At 44.7% G+C, this 18,049-nt stretch overlaps 1 protein-coding gene across 1 annotated transcript; it reads right to left on the reverse strand.

Moving 5' to 3' along the window:
• Nucleotides 1-1,173: 1,173 nt before the first annotated feature.
• Nucleotides 1,174-17,695, reverse strand: kcnh1b (potassium voltage-gated channel, subfamily H (eag-related), member 1b). Its single transcript, XM_058640748.1, has 11 exons — nt 17,290-17,695; nt 11,954-12,077; nt 11,761-11,867; nt 11,436-11,564; nt 11,003-11,121; nt 9,850-10,242; nt 7,442-7,871; nt 6,732-6,931; nt 5,714-5,966; nt 5,168-5,364; nt 1,174-3,322 (listed from the first exon to the last, which is right to left on the reverse strand). Exons 1-11 carry the CDS (start codon nt 17,360-17,362, stop codon nt 2,474-2,476), a joined length of 2,874 nt encoding a protein of 957 aa, XP_058496731.1. The 5' UTR covers nt 17,363-17,695; the 3' UTR covers nt 1,174-2,473.
• Between the last annotated feature and the right edge of the window lie 354 nt (nt 17,696-18,049).

The following is an 18,049-nucleotide window of genomic DNA, read 5'->3' on the forward strand; positions in this document are numbered from 1 at the left end:
AACTTAGTGATGGAGGCAGCAGTGAATCAACAACTCCTGTGTGTGTGTGATGTTAAAATCACTGATTTTCTCCATGAGGTTTGGTGTGGGAGAGTGAGTGAGTTTTTATGACTCTAATCAGATTATAAAACTGCCAAAACTATTGTTTTTTTGTTTGTTTAACTTTAAATTAAAATAATAAAATTATACAAATTCTATAAACGCTTGTTATTTTGAAATAAGATAAAGTGACTGAATGATTATTGTTATTGTGTTATCAGACAATAAATCTGAGTTTGTCATCAAAATTTAAAAATACATTTAGTTAAAAAAAAGTAAAGAAAAACTACAAAAAGTATAAAATAGTTTATTGTTGACATTTTTTTAATAAATACTTTGTGTGAATACATTTTTTTTTTACATTTTGAGCGTTTGTGTTTACGACAAGTTTCTCTCCGAGCTTTTCAAAAAAAGTGCGTAACGACAGCGCTAGCGTGCTCTTCATGCACCAACAAGTGAGCGGAAGATCGCGTTTTAAAAGAGAAAACAAAAACAGCAGCGTCATGCAGCGACGACAAACAACTAAAGTGCATCAGTGTGGACGGCAGCGCCACTCGGTGGTCGATGTGGGAATCACAACGTCACGAGCAGCCAGTTTATGAAAGTACGCTAAATAATTGCATATAATGACGATATATATCATATATCACAGCTTCACAGGACACAGTAAAATACCAACACACCTCAGGTTACCATGGCGACACGGCGTTGGGTGAGTAAAATCTCAGGTTCACGTATAAAAACTTACATCGTCATGCTCAGGATATTTAACCGTGAAAGTAACTTAGTTAACTCATGTTACTATCTTTGCCGATGAAAGTCAATTTTTTTTTCCTCCTTTTTAACGATTCATTCTAAGAGTCTAAGTCTTTTCTGTCAGTCAAAGTTTCTTGCTAGTGTCGCCCCACCAAGCTACAGTTTCTTCTATGTCCACTAGAGGGAGCAGCAGAAAGACTTTTATCTTTGACATTCACTTTTCTCTGATCGTATTTTTATCTGAATTACTGTGCATATATCAACATTGAATCGAGTGGCTCCAATTTTGGAATTTGCAGAGGAAGACAGAGACAAAACAAGTCCACAATCCAGTGAAGAGGAGGCGGAGCCTAATGGCAAACTGAAGGATTAAAGGAAGTGCAGTTCAGAAAAACTGACACAGAGAATCCAAACTAAGTAGAAGAAACAGCAGGGGGCGATACGATTATATTGTCATGTAGATGTTTTCAGAATCACAGTGAAGTTACAGCATGGACACGCCCCTTTAACGACTTTAAGTCAGTCTGATTAACTGTGCGTTCCAGTCGTAGTCAGACGTTTCAAACAAACCCCGACATAGGATTCCGAGATCGTAAAAACACTCGACTACTTTTACCGTTAATCGCACTTTTGTTTCTCATTGGTTTCACAGTAAATCGTCGTAAACTGTTTTTAATCGTAGGAGAGTTGCGACGTTGCTAACGGAGGCTAGCCCAAGATACTGAACTGTAATGTGGTCGGAACTCAGAAGTGACGCCACTCCAGTTCCGACTTCCAATGAAAATGGTAAAAATTCTAGAACGTTCTTAAACGCTCTGCGACTATTTATCGTAAAAAAATCACCACTAAATTCCAAAAGATTAAAATCTATAACTCTAACAGACACGTTGTTCATCTACTGTACGTGAAATATGTTGCAGAGGTTAGCGTTTGAGGGGGCGTGGTCAAGCCATTACGCCGGGCACATGCAGAAAACCCGACATATATTTTCATTATAATATACGCTTTTTTAAAAATGTGATTCTTTCTGGAGAAAAAGAGAAAATAATAATTCCTCACGTAAGAACGGGGACCATGCACTAGGTGGCGCTGTCTGGAATTACGATGGCGACGTACCACTGAATCCAACACAGTGATTTAGTCAGAAAGTAAAGCAGCTTCACAGACTCCGCCCACTGAGAGACTGTGTTTACATTACATACAATCACAAGAGACAACCGACAATCTGTGGAACCAGAGAACGTTTTTATGGACGTAGACATTCACAAACTATGTCACATGACACACGGCCGCTTGTTTGAAGTGCATAATCCTTTCTTTGATTGACAGCCGATGAGAACTGACCGCTCCAGTATCAGGAAACTGAACCCGACTTTGTGGACCAAACTTCGTGAGGTCGCGTCAGAGTCGCTGGATCACAGTGACGAAGTCCTGGTCGAGACAGGAACATTAAAACCATCTGTTATTATTGCCGATATCACGTGACTGTGGCCGGGAGACAAACCCTCCCGACGACCAAAGGTGCCAATGTGAATGTTTGCGTAGAAAATCCGACCAAATACGCGATCGAAGTCTTCCACCTTCAAGTTTGACGTCATTCCAATAATGCTACGAACGTAATAAAGTGCTTCTGTCAGCGTTGACCCCGGCGTCAGAGGTGACCAACTCCGTGTCCGGGTTAGGACAAGCTGTCCTTATCGGAGTCGGGGGACGGCGGCCGCGATATCTCAAAGAAGGAACCTGACGACTTCCTGGATTTGAGAAGTCGGAGCATCTCGGCTAACTGGCTCTCCAGTGCCTCCATGCGACTGTTCAAAGATCTGATGTCTCCTCTTAATTCTTGCTTCAGCTCGAGGACAGACGCCTGCACGCTCTGCTCCGGTATCGGACAGAAGACCCTCTTCTCGTCCGACTGAACCGGACTCCTGTCCTGCGGAGTCCTGACGTCGCCAACGTTGTCCAAACGGAGGTCGCTCTTTGTGATGCCACTGTCGCACGAGTCAGTTTTCTTGAGGGACATCTCGTCGTGAGACTTAGTCCTATCAGGCAGCGTCTCCATGGACTCCGCCTTGGAGACGCTGCTCCATGACTCTGCCTTCACGACCGACTCCTTGAATCGTCCCCAGCCTTTAGCCTTAGTAGGTTCTGCTGATTTGCAGCCGGTGAGGTTTCCGTTCTGGGCGGCAGGAGTGTTGAGCATCACTCGACTGGAGGTCCTGGATGAGTAGGACGTGGTGGACGTTGACGAAGACGAGGGTGTGGCAGGACTCTCTGTCACCATGACGATACTGGTGGAGGCCAGAACCTCTGGACCCCTCGGCTGCTCTTCACCAACGACGCCCTGTTCCACGTCGCCGGTGCCCTGACTGACACGCTCCGCGGCCAGTCGAGCTTCCTTCTGCTGACGGAAACGCTGGAAGAGTTTTCGGACCGGGTGATCAGGAGGGAGGTTCAGAGGAGCCTCGTGCTTCCGCTTCAACATCTCCTCCTCCTCACGTTTCACGTCACTGATCTTCCGGAAGACAATCTGTTAAAAGACAGAAACCCAGAGAACGATCAGAAGAAAAACCAAAATATCAGGATTTATGTTTGAAGACGACTTTTTCTTCTTCTTAAAGGCTGAGCTGTGAGCGCCCCCTGCTGCTCAGAACCAGCCTGAGGCACACAGGCTTACGATATCTACGTCACATGATCACGTCTTTATCTCACTGTTTCCAACAGGAAACTGAAGTTTGTAAACCACTCACTCTCCCACACCAAAGCCCACAGAGAAAATCAGTGATTTTAGAGATTTTTTCATCACAGCACACAGGAGTTGTTGATCCACTGATGCCTCCATAAGTTCAAACGTCTTATTTTGTCACTTCACTTTTAAGATCCTTTGTTCAGATTTACATCAGTGACACAAAGTGACCACACGAGGCAGCAGAGGACCAGCAGCTCCCGTGTCAGCTAAAATCACTGGTTTTCTCTATGAGGTTTGGTGTGGGAGAAACTTCAGTCTTTCTGTCTCAGGCTGGTTCTGAGCAGCAGGGGGCGCAAAGCACAGACATGTAGTCATTCATTCACGTGTGTTCATGTGTTCACTCTGCTGTTGCTGCTGCTGACACAGGAAGTGAAGGTCACATGTCAGCTGACCTCGCTATGAATCGATGTTTGTTAAAAGCCTCAGATAAACGAGTGGACAGTTTGACCTCCACTGAGATCTGGGGAGAACTGGGGGTTGGGTACCTTGCTCAGGGGTACTCCAGCCCTTTTTGACCTGGTAGGGACTCGAGCCAGCGACCCGCCCACAGAGACAGACATATAAAGAGAGAGACAGACCGAGATAGGAACACCATCACAGCAGTAAATTAGCTCTGAAACCTTCTTCAGGATTATTGGGATCTGAAGAACCTTTTAATCTAAACCTGTAGAATCTCATCCACAGAACCACAGAACCTTCAGAATGGTTCTGTTTAAGAACCCTTTAATTCAACTCTTAGACCTGTGAAACCTTCTCAGGAACATCTAGAACCTCTTCACTGTCTACTGGATTAAGAACCTGCAGGACCTAAAGGATCTGGAATATTCTTAAAGACTGAAAACAACACAGAACCTCTTCATCGATCACTTCCTTCTTCTTCTTCTCAAACAAAGAGCTGTGTTCTTAGTGACTCCAACGTCAGCTGTGTTTTTCTCTGTGATGAGACTCGAGACCCAAGGGCGGAGCCTGTGGGCGTGAGTTAATGGATCGCTGATAACATCTGTCAATCACAGTATTGATCCCTGATGTTTGGATCAATACTGGGTTTTATGAAATTGTCTGTTCAGGGCTGATATCAGCTGTTTTACACCGGCTTCATCTCTTTATTTTGCTTTGTTTACATTTAAACAAGTGTAGAAGAAACGTCTCCATGCGTGTCATAAAGACGTAACCATGACAACGACTTGACTAAATTCAAACTGTCTCTCAAGTGATAACTAGAGCTATAGACGTGTTTGTGGTACATTGTAAACAAATGATGGACATGCTAAAGCTAACAGTGTGTAGTGACTAAAGCTAACAGTGTGTTGTGATTAAAGTTAACAGTGTGTAGTGGCTAAAGCTAACGGTGTGTAGTGACTAAAGCTAACAGTGTGTTGTGGTTAAAGTTAACAGTGTGTAGTGGCTAAAGCTAACGGTGTGTAGTGGTTAAAGCTAACAGTGTGTAGTGGCTAAAGTTAACAGTGTGTAGTGGCTAAAGTTAACAGTGTGTAGTGGCTAAAGCTAACAGTGTGTTGTGGTTAAAGTTAACAGTGTGTAGTGGCTAAAGCTAACGGTGTGTAGTGGTTAAAGCTAACAGTGTGTAGTGGCTAAAGCTAACAGTGTGTAGTGGCCACAGCGACTCACCCTCTTCCTCAGGTTGTAGGTGAGCAGGAGGTTTCGGGCAAAGTGGTTTGCAAAGTTGGAGTAAAACTCCAGCACCTTCTGCAGAGCGTCCCGTTTGATGATGTGAAGGTCACAGTAGGTCAATGCTCGCACGTTAGCGCAGGCCTGAGCCAGAGTCATCTCCTTCCAGAAGACATCGCCGAACACGTCGCCTTTACCTGCACACACACACACACACACTTCTTCACACAAACATCTAAAGTTTGTGTGTACATTTTATATCAGAAAAGGATTTTGATACTTAAGTACAGTAAAAGTCATAAACTTTAAGACTTTTACTTAAGTCTTTAAAAAAGTGACTTAAACTTGCACCAAAGTCGTTTTCTGGTCACATACTTGTGTCTGAGTATGTGTTTATTTCTGCTCTGTTTCTCTGAGCGACAGGTGACTCAGCAGTTTTTTCCTCCTCTGCTCCGTCACACACATCAACCACAAACCCCTCTCTCTCTCTCACCATCACCATGGAAACACGTCAGCCCTCTCCACCAGTCTTCAAAGCCTCCTCACCTAAAATGGCCACCACCTCGTCGTCCTGGATGACCTCCAGTGACCCCGACACCACGAAGCAGAGGCTGTCCACGCTCTCGCCGGCGTGGTAGATGAGGTCGCCCGGCGCGCTGTGCACCGTCTGGAACTCCATGGCGAGCGCTCGCAGGCAGCCGTCGCTGGCCAAGCGGAACGCCGGGTGCTCCTTGAACACCTTCCTGTTGAGGTGGACGCAGATGTCTGCGCGCATGTCCTTAGGACAGATCTGCAGCACCTGCGCACACACACACACACACACACACACACACACACACACTGCTGAGTCATGAAACTGTCTCCAGTAAAAAATGACACGGCTAAACTTTTATCTGTGGAACTTTTTTTTTAAATATTTAGTTTATTTTGATGCACGGATAAACTGACTGTGCTGCCACCTACTGACTTTAATGTGGACTGCACTTTAGGTTATGTTGTCTCTGCTGGAGGAACCGTTAGTTACTAGCATCAGGTGCTGTTAGCTGCTAGTACCACCAGAGGTATGGTTAACTGCTAGCACCAGATTCTGTTAGCTGCTAGCACTACCAGAGGTACTGTTAGCTGCTAGCACTACCATAGGATCTGTTAGCTGCTAGCTTCACCAAAGGTGCTGTTAGCTGCTAGCTTTCCTGCAGGTGCTGTTAGCTGCTAGCTTTCCTGCAGGTGCTGTTAGCTGCTAGTGTCACCGAAGGGGCTGTTAGCTGCTAGCCCCAGCTGCTGTTAGCTGCTAGTACCACCAGAGGTACCGTTAGCTGCTAGCACCAGGTTCTGTTAGCTGCTAGCTTCACTGGAGTTGCTGTTAGCTGCTAGCTTCACCAAAGGGGCTGTTAGCTGCTAGCAGAGACGGCAGTTTTTCCCCAAGCTAACAAATACAAGTTACATGTAGACGTTGTCGTTATTATCCAATCAGCCGACAAATCATTTTAGTAATTTATGACGTACGAATTGATGCATAGTTCACGTGTGACAACGTTAATGCGGAGCTAAAGGAGGTGGACGTCACCTTGTCCGTGTCGATGCCGCGGGACATGGACCACGTGGACACGATGTAGTCCATCACGCGCTCGCTGAGGCCTTTGGGAACCTGGTAGAGTTCCAGGAAGTCTCGCACGCTGTTGAGCATCTCGTGGTAACGATTGGTGTTGGCGTACATCTGCTGGAAGATGGTGGTGACGTTACCGAAGATGGTGGCGTAGAGCAGCGCTGGAACAGAGACGCACACATGTTCTAATGTTGCCATGGAGATTAAACATCCATGTACTGATCAACCTCAGCTGAAACTTTCAGAAGTTTGAGTCTTCTTTTTTTTTTTCCAGCTCAGCTCTTCAGTAAAAACATGACTCAGCATCTCTCTCCGTCAGCAGTTTGGACCCAGGTCACCGGATCAATACTGACCCAGTCCAGCAGCAGAAACTGCTGCTGAGATCTGAGTCATGAGAAAAGGACTCGCTGTGACCTTCATGAAGGTCAATGTCAGCGCAGCAGTGGAGCCGAGCTAATGCTAAAGCAGCAGGACCAGAACCAGAACCAGATCCAGATCCAGGACCAGGACCAGGACCAGATCCAGATCCAGATCCAGGACCAGGACGAGAACCAGATCCAGGTCCAGGAAAAGAACCATTACCAGTACCTCAGCGTGATTTGTGTTCTTTGGGTAAAAGTAAAGACAAACATTATCACGCACCACACCAAAGGTTTTTTTTGGCGACTTACATCCGATCATCATCATGGCCACGGCAAAGATCTTCTCTCCGTCCGTGTTTGGCGCGATGTTTCCAAAGCCGATGCTGGTCAGGCTGGTCATGGTGAAGTACAGCGAGGTGATGTAGACCGAGTCTTTGCTGGGCCCGCCCTCCCAGCGGCCCGAGCCCGAGGCGTTGAACCTGTACGGCGTCCCCACCGTCTCGCCCAGCAGATACAGCCAGCTGTCCATGCGCACGGCGTTGGCGTCCTCGTCGATCACCTCGTAGTCTCCGATGCTGAACCAGATGCAGGCGAGCCAGTGAGCGGCCAGGCCGAAAACACACACCAGCAGCACCAGCACGGCAGCTCCGTACTCGATGTAGTGGTCCAGTTTCCTGGCAACGCGACCCAAACGCAGCAGGCGGACGACTTTGAGGGAACTGAAGAGGCTGCTGATGCCCTGCAGAGGACAGAGGACAGACAAACATGAAGACAAGAAGACACAATTCTTTCTATCATAGGTAGGTGGGTAGGTACGTAAATAGATAGATATATAGATGGTTAGATAGATAGATAGATAGACAGGAAGAGAGACAGACAGACAGACAGAAACCCTTTCTCTCCACTCTGAGTGCTTGTAACACTTTCTGTATGAAACATGTATGAAAGCAGCAGCTGTGTCTCTCCATGTTTGACTTGTCTCTCATCGTCCCCTCAGCTGCTCCAGCTGCTCTCATCCTCTCATCCTCAACTGTTTCCTCAAAGGAGGAGGAGGTAAAAAAACAACCTCCCATCATGCACTGCTCCTCCATTAACAGCCCTCATACACTGACACTGAGCGCCGTGACCACGGGGGAAATGAAAAGGTTGGTTTGGAACTGAGGACTTTGGTGTGGGAGAGTGAGTGGTTTACAAACTTCCTGTTTCCTGTTGGTAAAGTCTGTCTCACAGTGAGATAAAGAGCCGCTGTGTCTCAGCAGCAGGGGGCGCTCACAGCACTAGTAGAGCCTCATATTGCCACCAGTTTGAATGTGGTGAGTGAGTGAGTGAGTGAGTGAGTGAGTGATAGTCCTTACAAAGCATGACAGCAGATTTTTACTGTGTGTTTTAGTTGAAGTAAGGTCACTCATACATGTTTCATGGTCTTTAAACACACACTCCTGTAATCTGAGTTTAACATAAACTGGATTGACACACACACACACACACACACACACACACACACACACACACACACACACACACACACACACACACACACACACACCTTCTCTACTAACATGAGTGATGTCTGAACATTTAAATCAGCAGTTCTCTCTCTCCCTCTCTATAGGAGGTCATTACGAGCTGCGAGGTCATTGGACGACGATACCACAGACCCCGCCCCCTTCTTGATGAGATGCTGCGGTCACACCACTGCTCGGTCTTTAATTTCACACCTCAGCTGGACTGTGACTCACACACACACACACACACACACACACACAGAGTGACTGCAGTGAGGTCATCGATCACAGCAGCAGACTTTAAATTCAAACACACTGAAGGAAACACAGTGAGACACGACTCACTCTCCCACACTAAACCTCAGAGAGGAAACCAGTGATTTTAGCTGCTGGTCCTCTGCTGCCTCGTGTGGTCACTTTGTGTCACTGATGTCAGTGGATCAACAGCTCCTGTGTGTGTGTGTGATGTTAAAATCACTGATTTTCTCTGAGGTTTGGTGTGGGAGAGTGAGTGCTTCACAAACTTCTGTTTCTAAACATCGTAGACTTAAACTGATTTTATTAAGTGAGATCTTTGTTAAGTGGCTAAAATCAGTGATTTTAACATCACACACACACACAGGAGCTGTTGATCCACTGCCTCCATCACTTAGTTCAAATGTCTGATTTTTTAAATTTGTTCAGATGGACTTAAGTGACACAGAGTGACCACACGAGGCAGGTCTCACTGTGGTTTGTATTTAAAGTCTGCTGCTGTGATCGATGACGTCACTGCAGTAGCTCTGAGTGGAGTTTTATTCGTTTATTAATTTTCTCAGTTATTCGGGCGTTCGTTCAAACTTCATTCATTCAGCTCAGTTATGGCATCATTGATTTATGTCGTGTTTTTTGCACTTTAACACGAGCAGATCTTCATTTTCAGCTTCTTTCACAGATCATTTCTCTTCCTTACTTTAACAGAGAAACAACGTTCAGACTCCTCCCCCCTCAGTTCTCTTTCATGGAACGTTCCACTCGTTAAAAACTGGATTCAAACGATTTTCTACCAAAACAAAGACAAATGAGTTTATCATCAAACTAAAATGAAGAACTGTCATGTTTTCATGACTTAAGAATAAATCTTTGTATTAAAAAAGCCGGTGCTCCTCCACAGATATGCAACGTCGCCACTAGATGCCACTAAATCCCACAGGACATTTAAACCTGACTGACCTCGTCCACGTTCTCGAAGGCGTTGATGACGTCGTACGGCAAACAGGACAGCAGGTCGATGACGAACCAGGTCTTGACGTAGTTCATGCGGATGAGTTTGGGGTCGGAGATGACTTCGCCCGCCGGGCCCACGAACGTGGTGTGGAAGTTGAGGACGATGTCGACGAGGAAGATGACGTCGACGATGCTGTCCACCACCAGCCACGTCACGTTGTTCTGCTTGGTCTTGAAGGAGACGTTGTACGGCACCATGATGGCGGTGTAGAAGGTGAGGATGAGGATGACCCAGTCCCACGTGGTCTTGAAGAGACAGTAGTGCAGGATGATGTGCGGCGGCGTCTTCGGGGTTTCCTGTTTGTACTGAGGCAAGATGTCCGAGCCCAGCTGGAGAACCTGCGACAAAACGCGACAAGAAGAGCTTCAGACGGAACATCGACGAGAGGTTTGTAAAGCACTCACTCTCCCACACCAAAGCCCACAGAGAAAATCAGTGATTTTAACTCCTCTGCTGCCTCGTGTGGTCACTTTGTGTCACTGAGGTCAATCTGAATTAATATTTTAAAATGCCGAAGTCATAAAATAAGACATTTGAACTTAGTGATGGAGAGAGCAGTGGATCAACGACTCCTGTGTGTGTGATGGACTTTGGTGTGGGGGAGTGAGTGGTTTACAAACTTCAGTTTAACACTGAGATAAAGACGTGATCATGTGACGCAGATATCAGAGACTTAAACTAACATAGAGGTTAAAATCAGTTTTTCCTCATGTGAAACTGAAGTTTGTTGAACTCTTGTAGAATAAAACGCCACATAAAAACTGTACAGTGGTTTCCATGGCAACGGCAAGGAGTGAACTGTGTTTGACTGAGGCCGCCGCCGCCGCCGCGTGTGGGTGTTCTGTTGTTGACGCGTTCTTTAGCGTGTAATTAGCCGTGACTAAGGATCATCATGGCTGCGTCACTCACCAGTAAATCCAGAGAGGAGATCTCATGATCATGTCATTATTACATAATTCATGTAATAATTTACATGAATTATTTTACAATAATTCATGTAATAATTTACATGAATTATTTTACAATAATTCATGTAAAATGACAGATGAATGTTGTGTCACGGTCCATGTGTCCATCCCAGGATCATCTCACACTCACCTCTGCCAGCCTCGAGTGTTTGTGGACGTTCTCTCCTTTGTGGACGGCAGGAGCGAGCTGCTGGAGAACTCCTCTGCTGCTCGTCAACGCCCGAGTCAGACGAGCAAATTTACCCCAACCTGAGGAAAACAAGCACAGACTTAACAAGCACAGACTCGACTGTCGAGTCTGTGCTTAATCTGTCTCTGTGTAAACCACTCACTCTCCCACACCAAACCCCAGTGCTGCCGCCATGACTAAGTTCAAATGTCTTATTTTAAAATCACTGATTTTCTCTCTGAGGTTTGTGTGGGAGAGACTTCAACTGACGTCGATTTGATGTTTTTAATATATCTTTTATTTCTGACTCTAATAATAATATTAAATCTAATAATCCTCCCAGACAACACACGGTCAGTCACGTGACATGCCAGAGTCAGGTCGCCCCGCCCACCTCTTGACGAGTCGTCCTCGATTGGCTGCTTGAAGGCGGTGATGTCACTGAAGGTGCAGAGGAACAGAACCACTTTGTCCTGCTCGTTCCTGATCGGAGCGATTTTCACGAAGAACCACACTGGCATTCCTGCAGACAACAAATCCCACAATGCACTGCAGTAGATCGTTGTCATGACAACAGTGTCCACAATCAACTATGATTGTAGTAAATCTTGATTTTCTTTCTTTGTATCTTTTGTCTTCATGAGGAAATGAAATCGTCCTCCTTTATCACTTGTTCTGTGGAATAAAACTCTGGTGACAAACGTGGACGTGGTACTCACGGTTTTTCTTGTACATGAGAATCTCAAACGAGTTCATCTCGTAGTTCTCGAAGGTCTGTCGAACCTTCTCGCTCGTCTCTTTGTCCGTCAGTTCTCCGTACATGAAGCTGCGACAGGAAACACACACACACACACTGGCTCAGCGACTGTCCTAACTGTGTGTGTGTGTGTGTGTGTCATGCTGCATTCCTACCTGCAGGTGCTGCTCTTCTGCATGACCTCGGCTCGGTGATAACACGACAGTTTGCAGAAACCATCGTTGCTGTAGACGATCGGCCAGTCCACGATCTGAGCGTTTCCCAGGACAAAGTTTGTGTCTGAACACAGAGAGCGAGACGTGAGTGTGTCCACCGTCACATGACCACACCATCACGTGACCACATATCACATGACCACATGACCACACCATCACACCATCACGTGACCACATGATCACATGATCACATGACCACATGACCACACCATCACGTGACCACATGATCACACATCACATGACCACATGATCACATGACCACACCATCACATGATCACACCATCACATGATCACGTGACCACACCATCACATGATCACGTGACCACATGATCACACCATCACATGATCACGTGACCACACATCACATGACCACATGATCACACCATCACATGACAGCATGATCACACGATCACGTGACCACACATCACATGACCACATGATCACATGATCACACCATCACATGACCACTGACCACACATCACATGACCACATGATCACACCACCACATGATCACGTGACCACATATCACATGACCACACATCACATGATCACGTGACCACACATCACATGACCACATGATCACAGCATCACATGACCACAGCATCACATGACCACATGATCACACCATCACATGACCACTGACCACACATCACATGACCACATGATCACATGACCACACCACCACATGATCACGTGACCACATATCACATGACCACATGATCACACCATCACATGATCACACGACCACATTTTAAATTGTTAATATTTCCCGTGAACTTGAAAAAGCAGCTCTTCAAAATAAATCTCCTGGTGATTTATTTTGAAGAGCCACAATGGAGCCTATATTTTCCACTCAATCCTTAACAGATTTTAGTCACTTAATAAAATAGCTGCAGATTCAAATCCACGTCAGTTTAAGTCTACGATATCTATATATCGATATAAATCAGTGATTTTAGATAAAGACGTGAACATGTGACGCAGACACTTCAGAGACTTAAACTGAAGTAGATTTTGTGGGCTCAGCATTTTATTATTATGTTAAACGTGTACGTGAAAGTAAGAATAAAGTGATTGTTATATGAACTTGTCTTTTGTTCAGTGGGTAGAGGCTGAGAGAGGCTGGTTCTCAGCAGAGTAAACACAAGTCAGATCACACATGAATTATTTTCATGTGTCAGACTCATGAAGAGTTTACATGAATAATTGTCAGGGAAGTCGTTACCATGGAGACCAGACACAGATAAACATCTGAGTTTTAAAAAAAATACTTTTATCTATGTGTGTGTGTGTGTGTGTGTGATGTAACCAGGACTCTTCACCACAAGGTGAGTGTTTCATATTTCAGGCACAAACTCCTGGTTATTAATATTCAGTCAGGACGCAGCAGGACAAACAGCTCACGGCCAATCACAGCAGATCACCAGTGTGTGTGTGTGTGTGCATCAGATTCTTTATCATTCACACTCATGTTAAATAGGAGGCGGGATCAGTGTTAACCCAGGAGGCGGAGTCAGTGTTGAACCAGGAGGCTGATGCTGCGTTCCATTTACATCTGGAGTTGGAGGTGGTAACTGGGAGTGACGTAAACCTCCCTGAGTTCAACGTGTTCCACTTCAGTCGTCGGAAAAACAAACAAACACATGGACCTTGGACTGGTTACCTGTGTTTAACCTAATGACTATGTGGTTAACTAGTCTACAGAGACACCTCTCAGGGCTCAACGACGACAACAACAACAACAATGCTCCAGTTTGAACTCAAAAAACCAGAGGAAGGTAAAAAAAAAAATTGTAAATATTCAAGACGGAAAAAATAACAAAACACAAGGTTTCACACAACAGCAGTGTGTGTGTGTGTGTGAGGTCAGTGGGTGGGGGCGGGGTCACACATACACAAACACTGACTGGTCTGTACCTGTGTGTCTATGTGATAATGTCCAAACTGAAAAGGTGGAAAGAAAAGTGGTTAAAGGAGCAAAACAGGAAACAGGAAACAGTGACAACAGGAAGTTACACGGATTCACGTAAACAACACAGAGAGGCTGACCACGCCCCCACGGTTAACAGACCCTGACTTAGACCCTGACCTTGAAACTGGGTTAGACAGGTTTGTTTTTACCCTTTATTTGACCTGGTTTATACAAGGATTAGACCTGCGTAAAATCCAGGTTTAGAACAGGATTAGACCGAGGGTTGGACCTGGATTAGACCTGAGTTTTGCCAAGGGTTAGACCTGTTTAAATTCCAGTTTTAGAAATTGTTTACACCGTGGGTTATACCCTGGTCAAACCAACGGACCCAGGATTAGGATTAGACCGGAATAAAATCCAGGTTTAGAATTGGATTAGATTGAGGGTTGGAACTGGGTTAAAAAGAGAATTAGACAAAGGATTAGACCTGAGTAAGATCCAGGCTTAGAAATGGTTTAGATCAAGTGTTAGACCAAGGAGTAGAACTGTGTAAAATCAAGGCTTGGAACTAGTCTTGATGACCACAGCTGCTGTACGCTACAGTTTTGCCATTCACACCCATTCACACCCGTTCACACCCATTTACATACAGCACATCTATGTACAGTGCATTTTTCATACCCACTCACACGCTGGGTCTTGCCCAAGGACACGTCGGCCTGTAGCTGAATAGACGACTCGCTCTACCACTGAGCTGCCGTATATATTCATTAAACGGTCTCGCTAGCTCAATCTTGTTAAGTAAAGTAGTGAATAACATAGTTATTACACATTTTACTTTGAATATGTTTGTGCTGAATATTTCCTTGTTGTTTCTAGATAATAACTCGTGGCCAGCCCTGACTGAGAGTCGGGCTAAGAAGTTTAAAAGCCGGCATTCTTGTTTAGAATGGAAGGACAGAACGTTAAAAGGTAAATATCAGTCAACTTATAAAGCTGGTATAAACTAGGGATGCACGATATATCGGCATTAATATTGGTATCGGCCGATGTTCGTCATTTTTTAACATATCGGCATCGGTGTAATGAGTAAAACTGCGCCGATTTTAACAACCGATGTTTATACCCGTCTAATTGCTGTTTGTGTATGTGTGTCGGGAAGGGGACAGCGTCAGTGATGCAAGCGCAGCACAAGGTGTGTGTGTGTGTGTGTGTGGAGGAGAGAGAATGTCAGCGGTGTGGGCGATTTTTCAGGGTGTCAATAGAAGATACGCGAAAAGCATTATGCAACACTTGCAAAGTCGAGGTAATGCGAGGAGGGTTCCGCGTCAAGTCATTCAATACCACAAATTTGATCATGTCATTTGAAAAACCGCCACCCAGAAGTACACAAACAACGGCAGGAAGCTAACGCTAGTAACATTAGGCAGCAGACAAAAAGAAAGCAGCGCAGCTGGGACTCGACCAAAGGAAGACAGTGGCCAGGGCAATAACGATCAAGGTAATGGAAATGATTGCTCTTGACGACCAGCCGAGGGTTCCGACGGTTGATAGCGCATATTGAACCCCGCAACAACCTGCCAAGTCGGCGCTACTTTTCCGATGTTTTGCAATTGAATAAATATCTGGTTGCCATGAATACTGGCAAGTTTGATAAAGTATTTTAACATGTTTTTTTTAATTATGGCAGCTCTTAGTAGAGCTCGTCAGGTATTGTTTCTCATATCTGTTGTGTAGTTTTATTGTGAAGGGAAGTGGCGCGGTTGTTGTTGCCGGGAGGAAGGGTTGTTGACTTTATTTACGTACCCAGTATAGACGCCCTTATCTCGGTTACAGTAACTTTGGCAGGGTATTATTTTTATTTATGTTCATGTTTGTAATTTATGATCCAAACTTTCTCACAGGAGTTTAGTGAGTTGAGGGAGTTAAACTGTACTTTAATTTAGTTACACACTTGCTACAAGTGGTAAAGGTTTCTAAAAACCTTTACTTGTAGTTGGTTACTTGTGTCTTATGTGACCTTGTTATTTGGAGGTAAAACATGTTTTGAAAATAAAGAAAGACATTCAAAAATTCAGCTTGCATGATTTTCATTCTGTACAAACTTTTATCATCTCAGAAACTTTTTTTAAAAAACATATATCGATATCGGTAAATATCGGTTATCGGCCATAGCAGCAATATTAATATCGGATATCGGTATCGGTGGAAATAGTCATATCGGTGCATCCCTAGTATAAACACATGAAGACAACTTTATTCATTTTCATCTTAAAGATACATTCATTTCACTTTTCTACAAGTCAATTATAATAGTATTGTCACAGTGAAGCTTTCAGTTCATTCAATACTTTTCAATAGATTCTTATACATTTCAGAAGGCGTTATTGCTAATATGGATTCAAAAAAGACGACTTGTATGATGTTAATTAGTCATGTTTTTGTTTACTTCCAGGTTGTGTCATATTCCCAGCAGCAACAGCAGCAGCAGCAGCAATAATAAACGTCCTGTGCAAAAGACTCAAGTAGCCCGTTGCCTCCTTAGCACATCAGTACTGAGGCCAGACTGGTTACATATACAGTAATACAGTATTTATACAGCCAACAGTTATTTATTTATTGATGCTTTATAGTTTATTTGATGCTAGTGCCTAACAGTGATTTTAATTTGACTGTTTATTGTCCTAGAAACTGATGACAATATCGCGTGTTGAATAATCTTAAAATAAAATACTTAAAATTACTTAAATAATTACTTACGGTGGTTGAAGGCTACTGTATGCAACAGTGAGTGTGGTGGTGTTCATAGGACGGGTGTGGAAGAGGCTAGACTACAAAAAACTAGACTACTCCACTGGTTAGACCAGGGTTAGACCTGGATTAGACCTGGGTTAGACCTGTGTTAGACCTGGATTAGATTTGGGTTAGACCTGGGTTAGACCTCGATTAGATTTGGGTTATACCTGATTAAAAAATATATATACATTATCTCCTAAATTAACACAAAAAAAAAAGACTCCAGAATCAACAGGAAACCAAATATTAATAACAATTATTATTATTTATCTTTATTTTATTTTGTAAATGACTGGGATGTTGTGTTGGTGATTCCTGTCCCAGTAGAAACCAGTTTGAATGGAACTGGTTATTTATTCATTAAAAAAACTGGACCTGACGAAGACCTGGACCAGCAGGTAAAGTCCTGGTCCAGCAGGTAAAGACCTGGACATGGACCAGTTAAAGACCGTGACCTGGTCTGTCACAGCTGAGAAACAACCGACCCGAGCCGGGACACACGCGCACACCTGAGTGTATGTGTGTGTGTGTGTGTGTGAACCGGACTGAACCAGTTCTTCAGTCTTACCGTTGGACCGGCGGACGATGTTCTCCAGGAAAGTGTTCTGAGGGGCCACGAGACCCCGCCGTCCTCCCGCCATCCTGCCGTTTGTCTGTCCTCGAGACAGCTGCTGCTGTTTTCCCGCCGCTGCTCACATCTCTGATGATGCACGAGCTCTCTCGCTCTCTCTCTCTCTCTCTCTCTCTCTCTCTCTCACAAACACACACACTGCTCAGTTTGAGCTCGTGCTGCAACCATCTGCCAATAGCGAGCCTGCTGAGAGAGAGAGAGGGGTGAAGCGAGAGAGAGAGAGAGACAGACAGAGAGAGGGGTGAAGAGAGAGAGAGAGAGAGAGAGGTGCAGGTGTAGATCTCCTCTCATTAAAGGTTCATCACAGATTTTTCAGGATCTGGAGACAAAAATCGCACATTTTTTAGCGGAAAAGCTTTTTTTTGTGGTTGAGGCTAGTGGTTAGCATGCTAACGTATGTAGCCAGGTATCTGTACATTGTTTAGTGTTTAAATGATGTTCCTCATGCGTATATGCCGTGGCTTAATAAACAGTAACGCAGCAACTCGATGGCGTAAATGTGTCGTTTAAAAACCTCATTACGCCACCTAATGTCAACAGGAGGTATGCTTTTGGATTAAGATTGAGATTAAGATTTCAGGGTGTGGTCTACATCTACTATACTCTGACAGGACAAATTATTAGCAGCCTCTCTCTTGCGCCCCGACATTCGTGGGGTCTGTGCTTATAATTGTGATTGTCAGCACGTCAAGCCCCT

This window comes from Solea solea, chromosome 10 (assembly GCF_958295425.1).
Source record: "Solea solea chromosome 10, fSolSol10.1, whole genome shotgun sequence".
In the NCBI taxonomy this organism is placed as follows: Eukaryota; Metazoa; Chordata; class Actinopteri; order Pleuronectiformes; family Soleidae; genus Solea; species Solea solea.

What these genes read in the sequence shown, in the direction of transcription:
- kcnh1b (XM_058640748.1), bottom strand. Translation starts at nt 17,362, where the DNA reads ATGGCGGGAGGACGGCGGGGTCTCGTGGCCCCTCAGAACACTTTCCTG. An exon ending in CAGAAGAGCAGCACCTGCAG is followed by an intron (nt 11,868 to 11,953) that starts GTAGGAATGCAG and finishes TTCCTGTCGCAG; the next exon opens with CTTCATGTACGGAGAACTGA. An exon ending in GGCCATGATGATGATCGGAT is followed by an intron (nt 6,932 to 7,441) that starts GTAAGTCGCCAA and finishes TCTCTGTTCCAG; the next exon opens with CGCTGCTCTACGCCACCATC.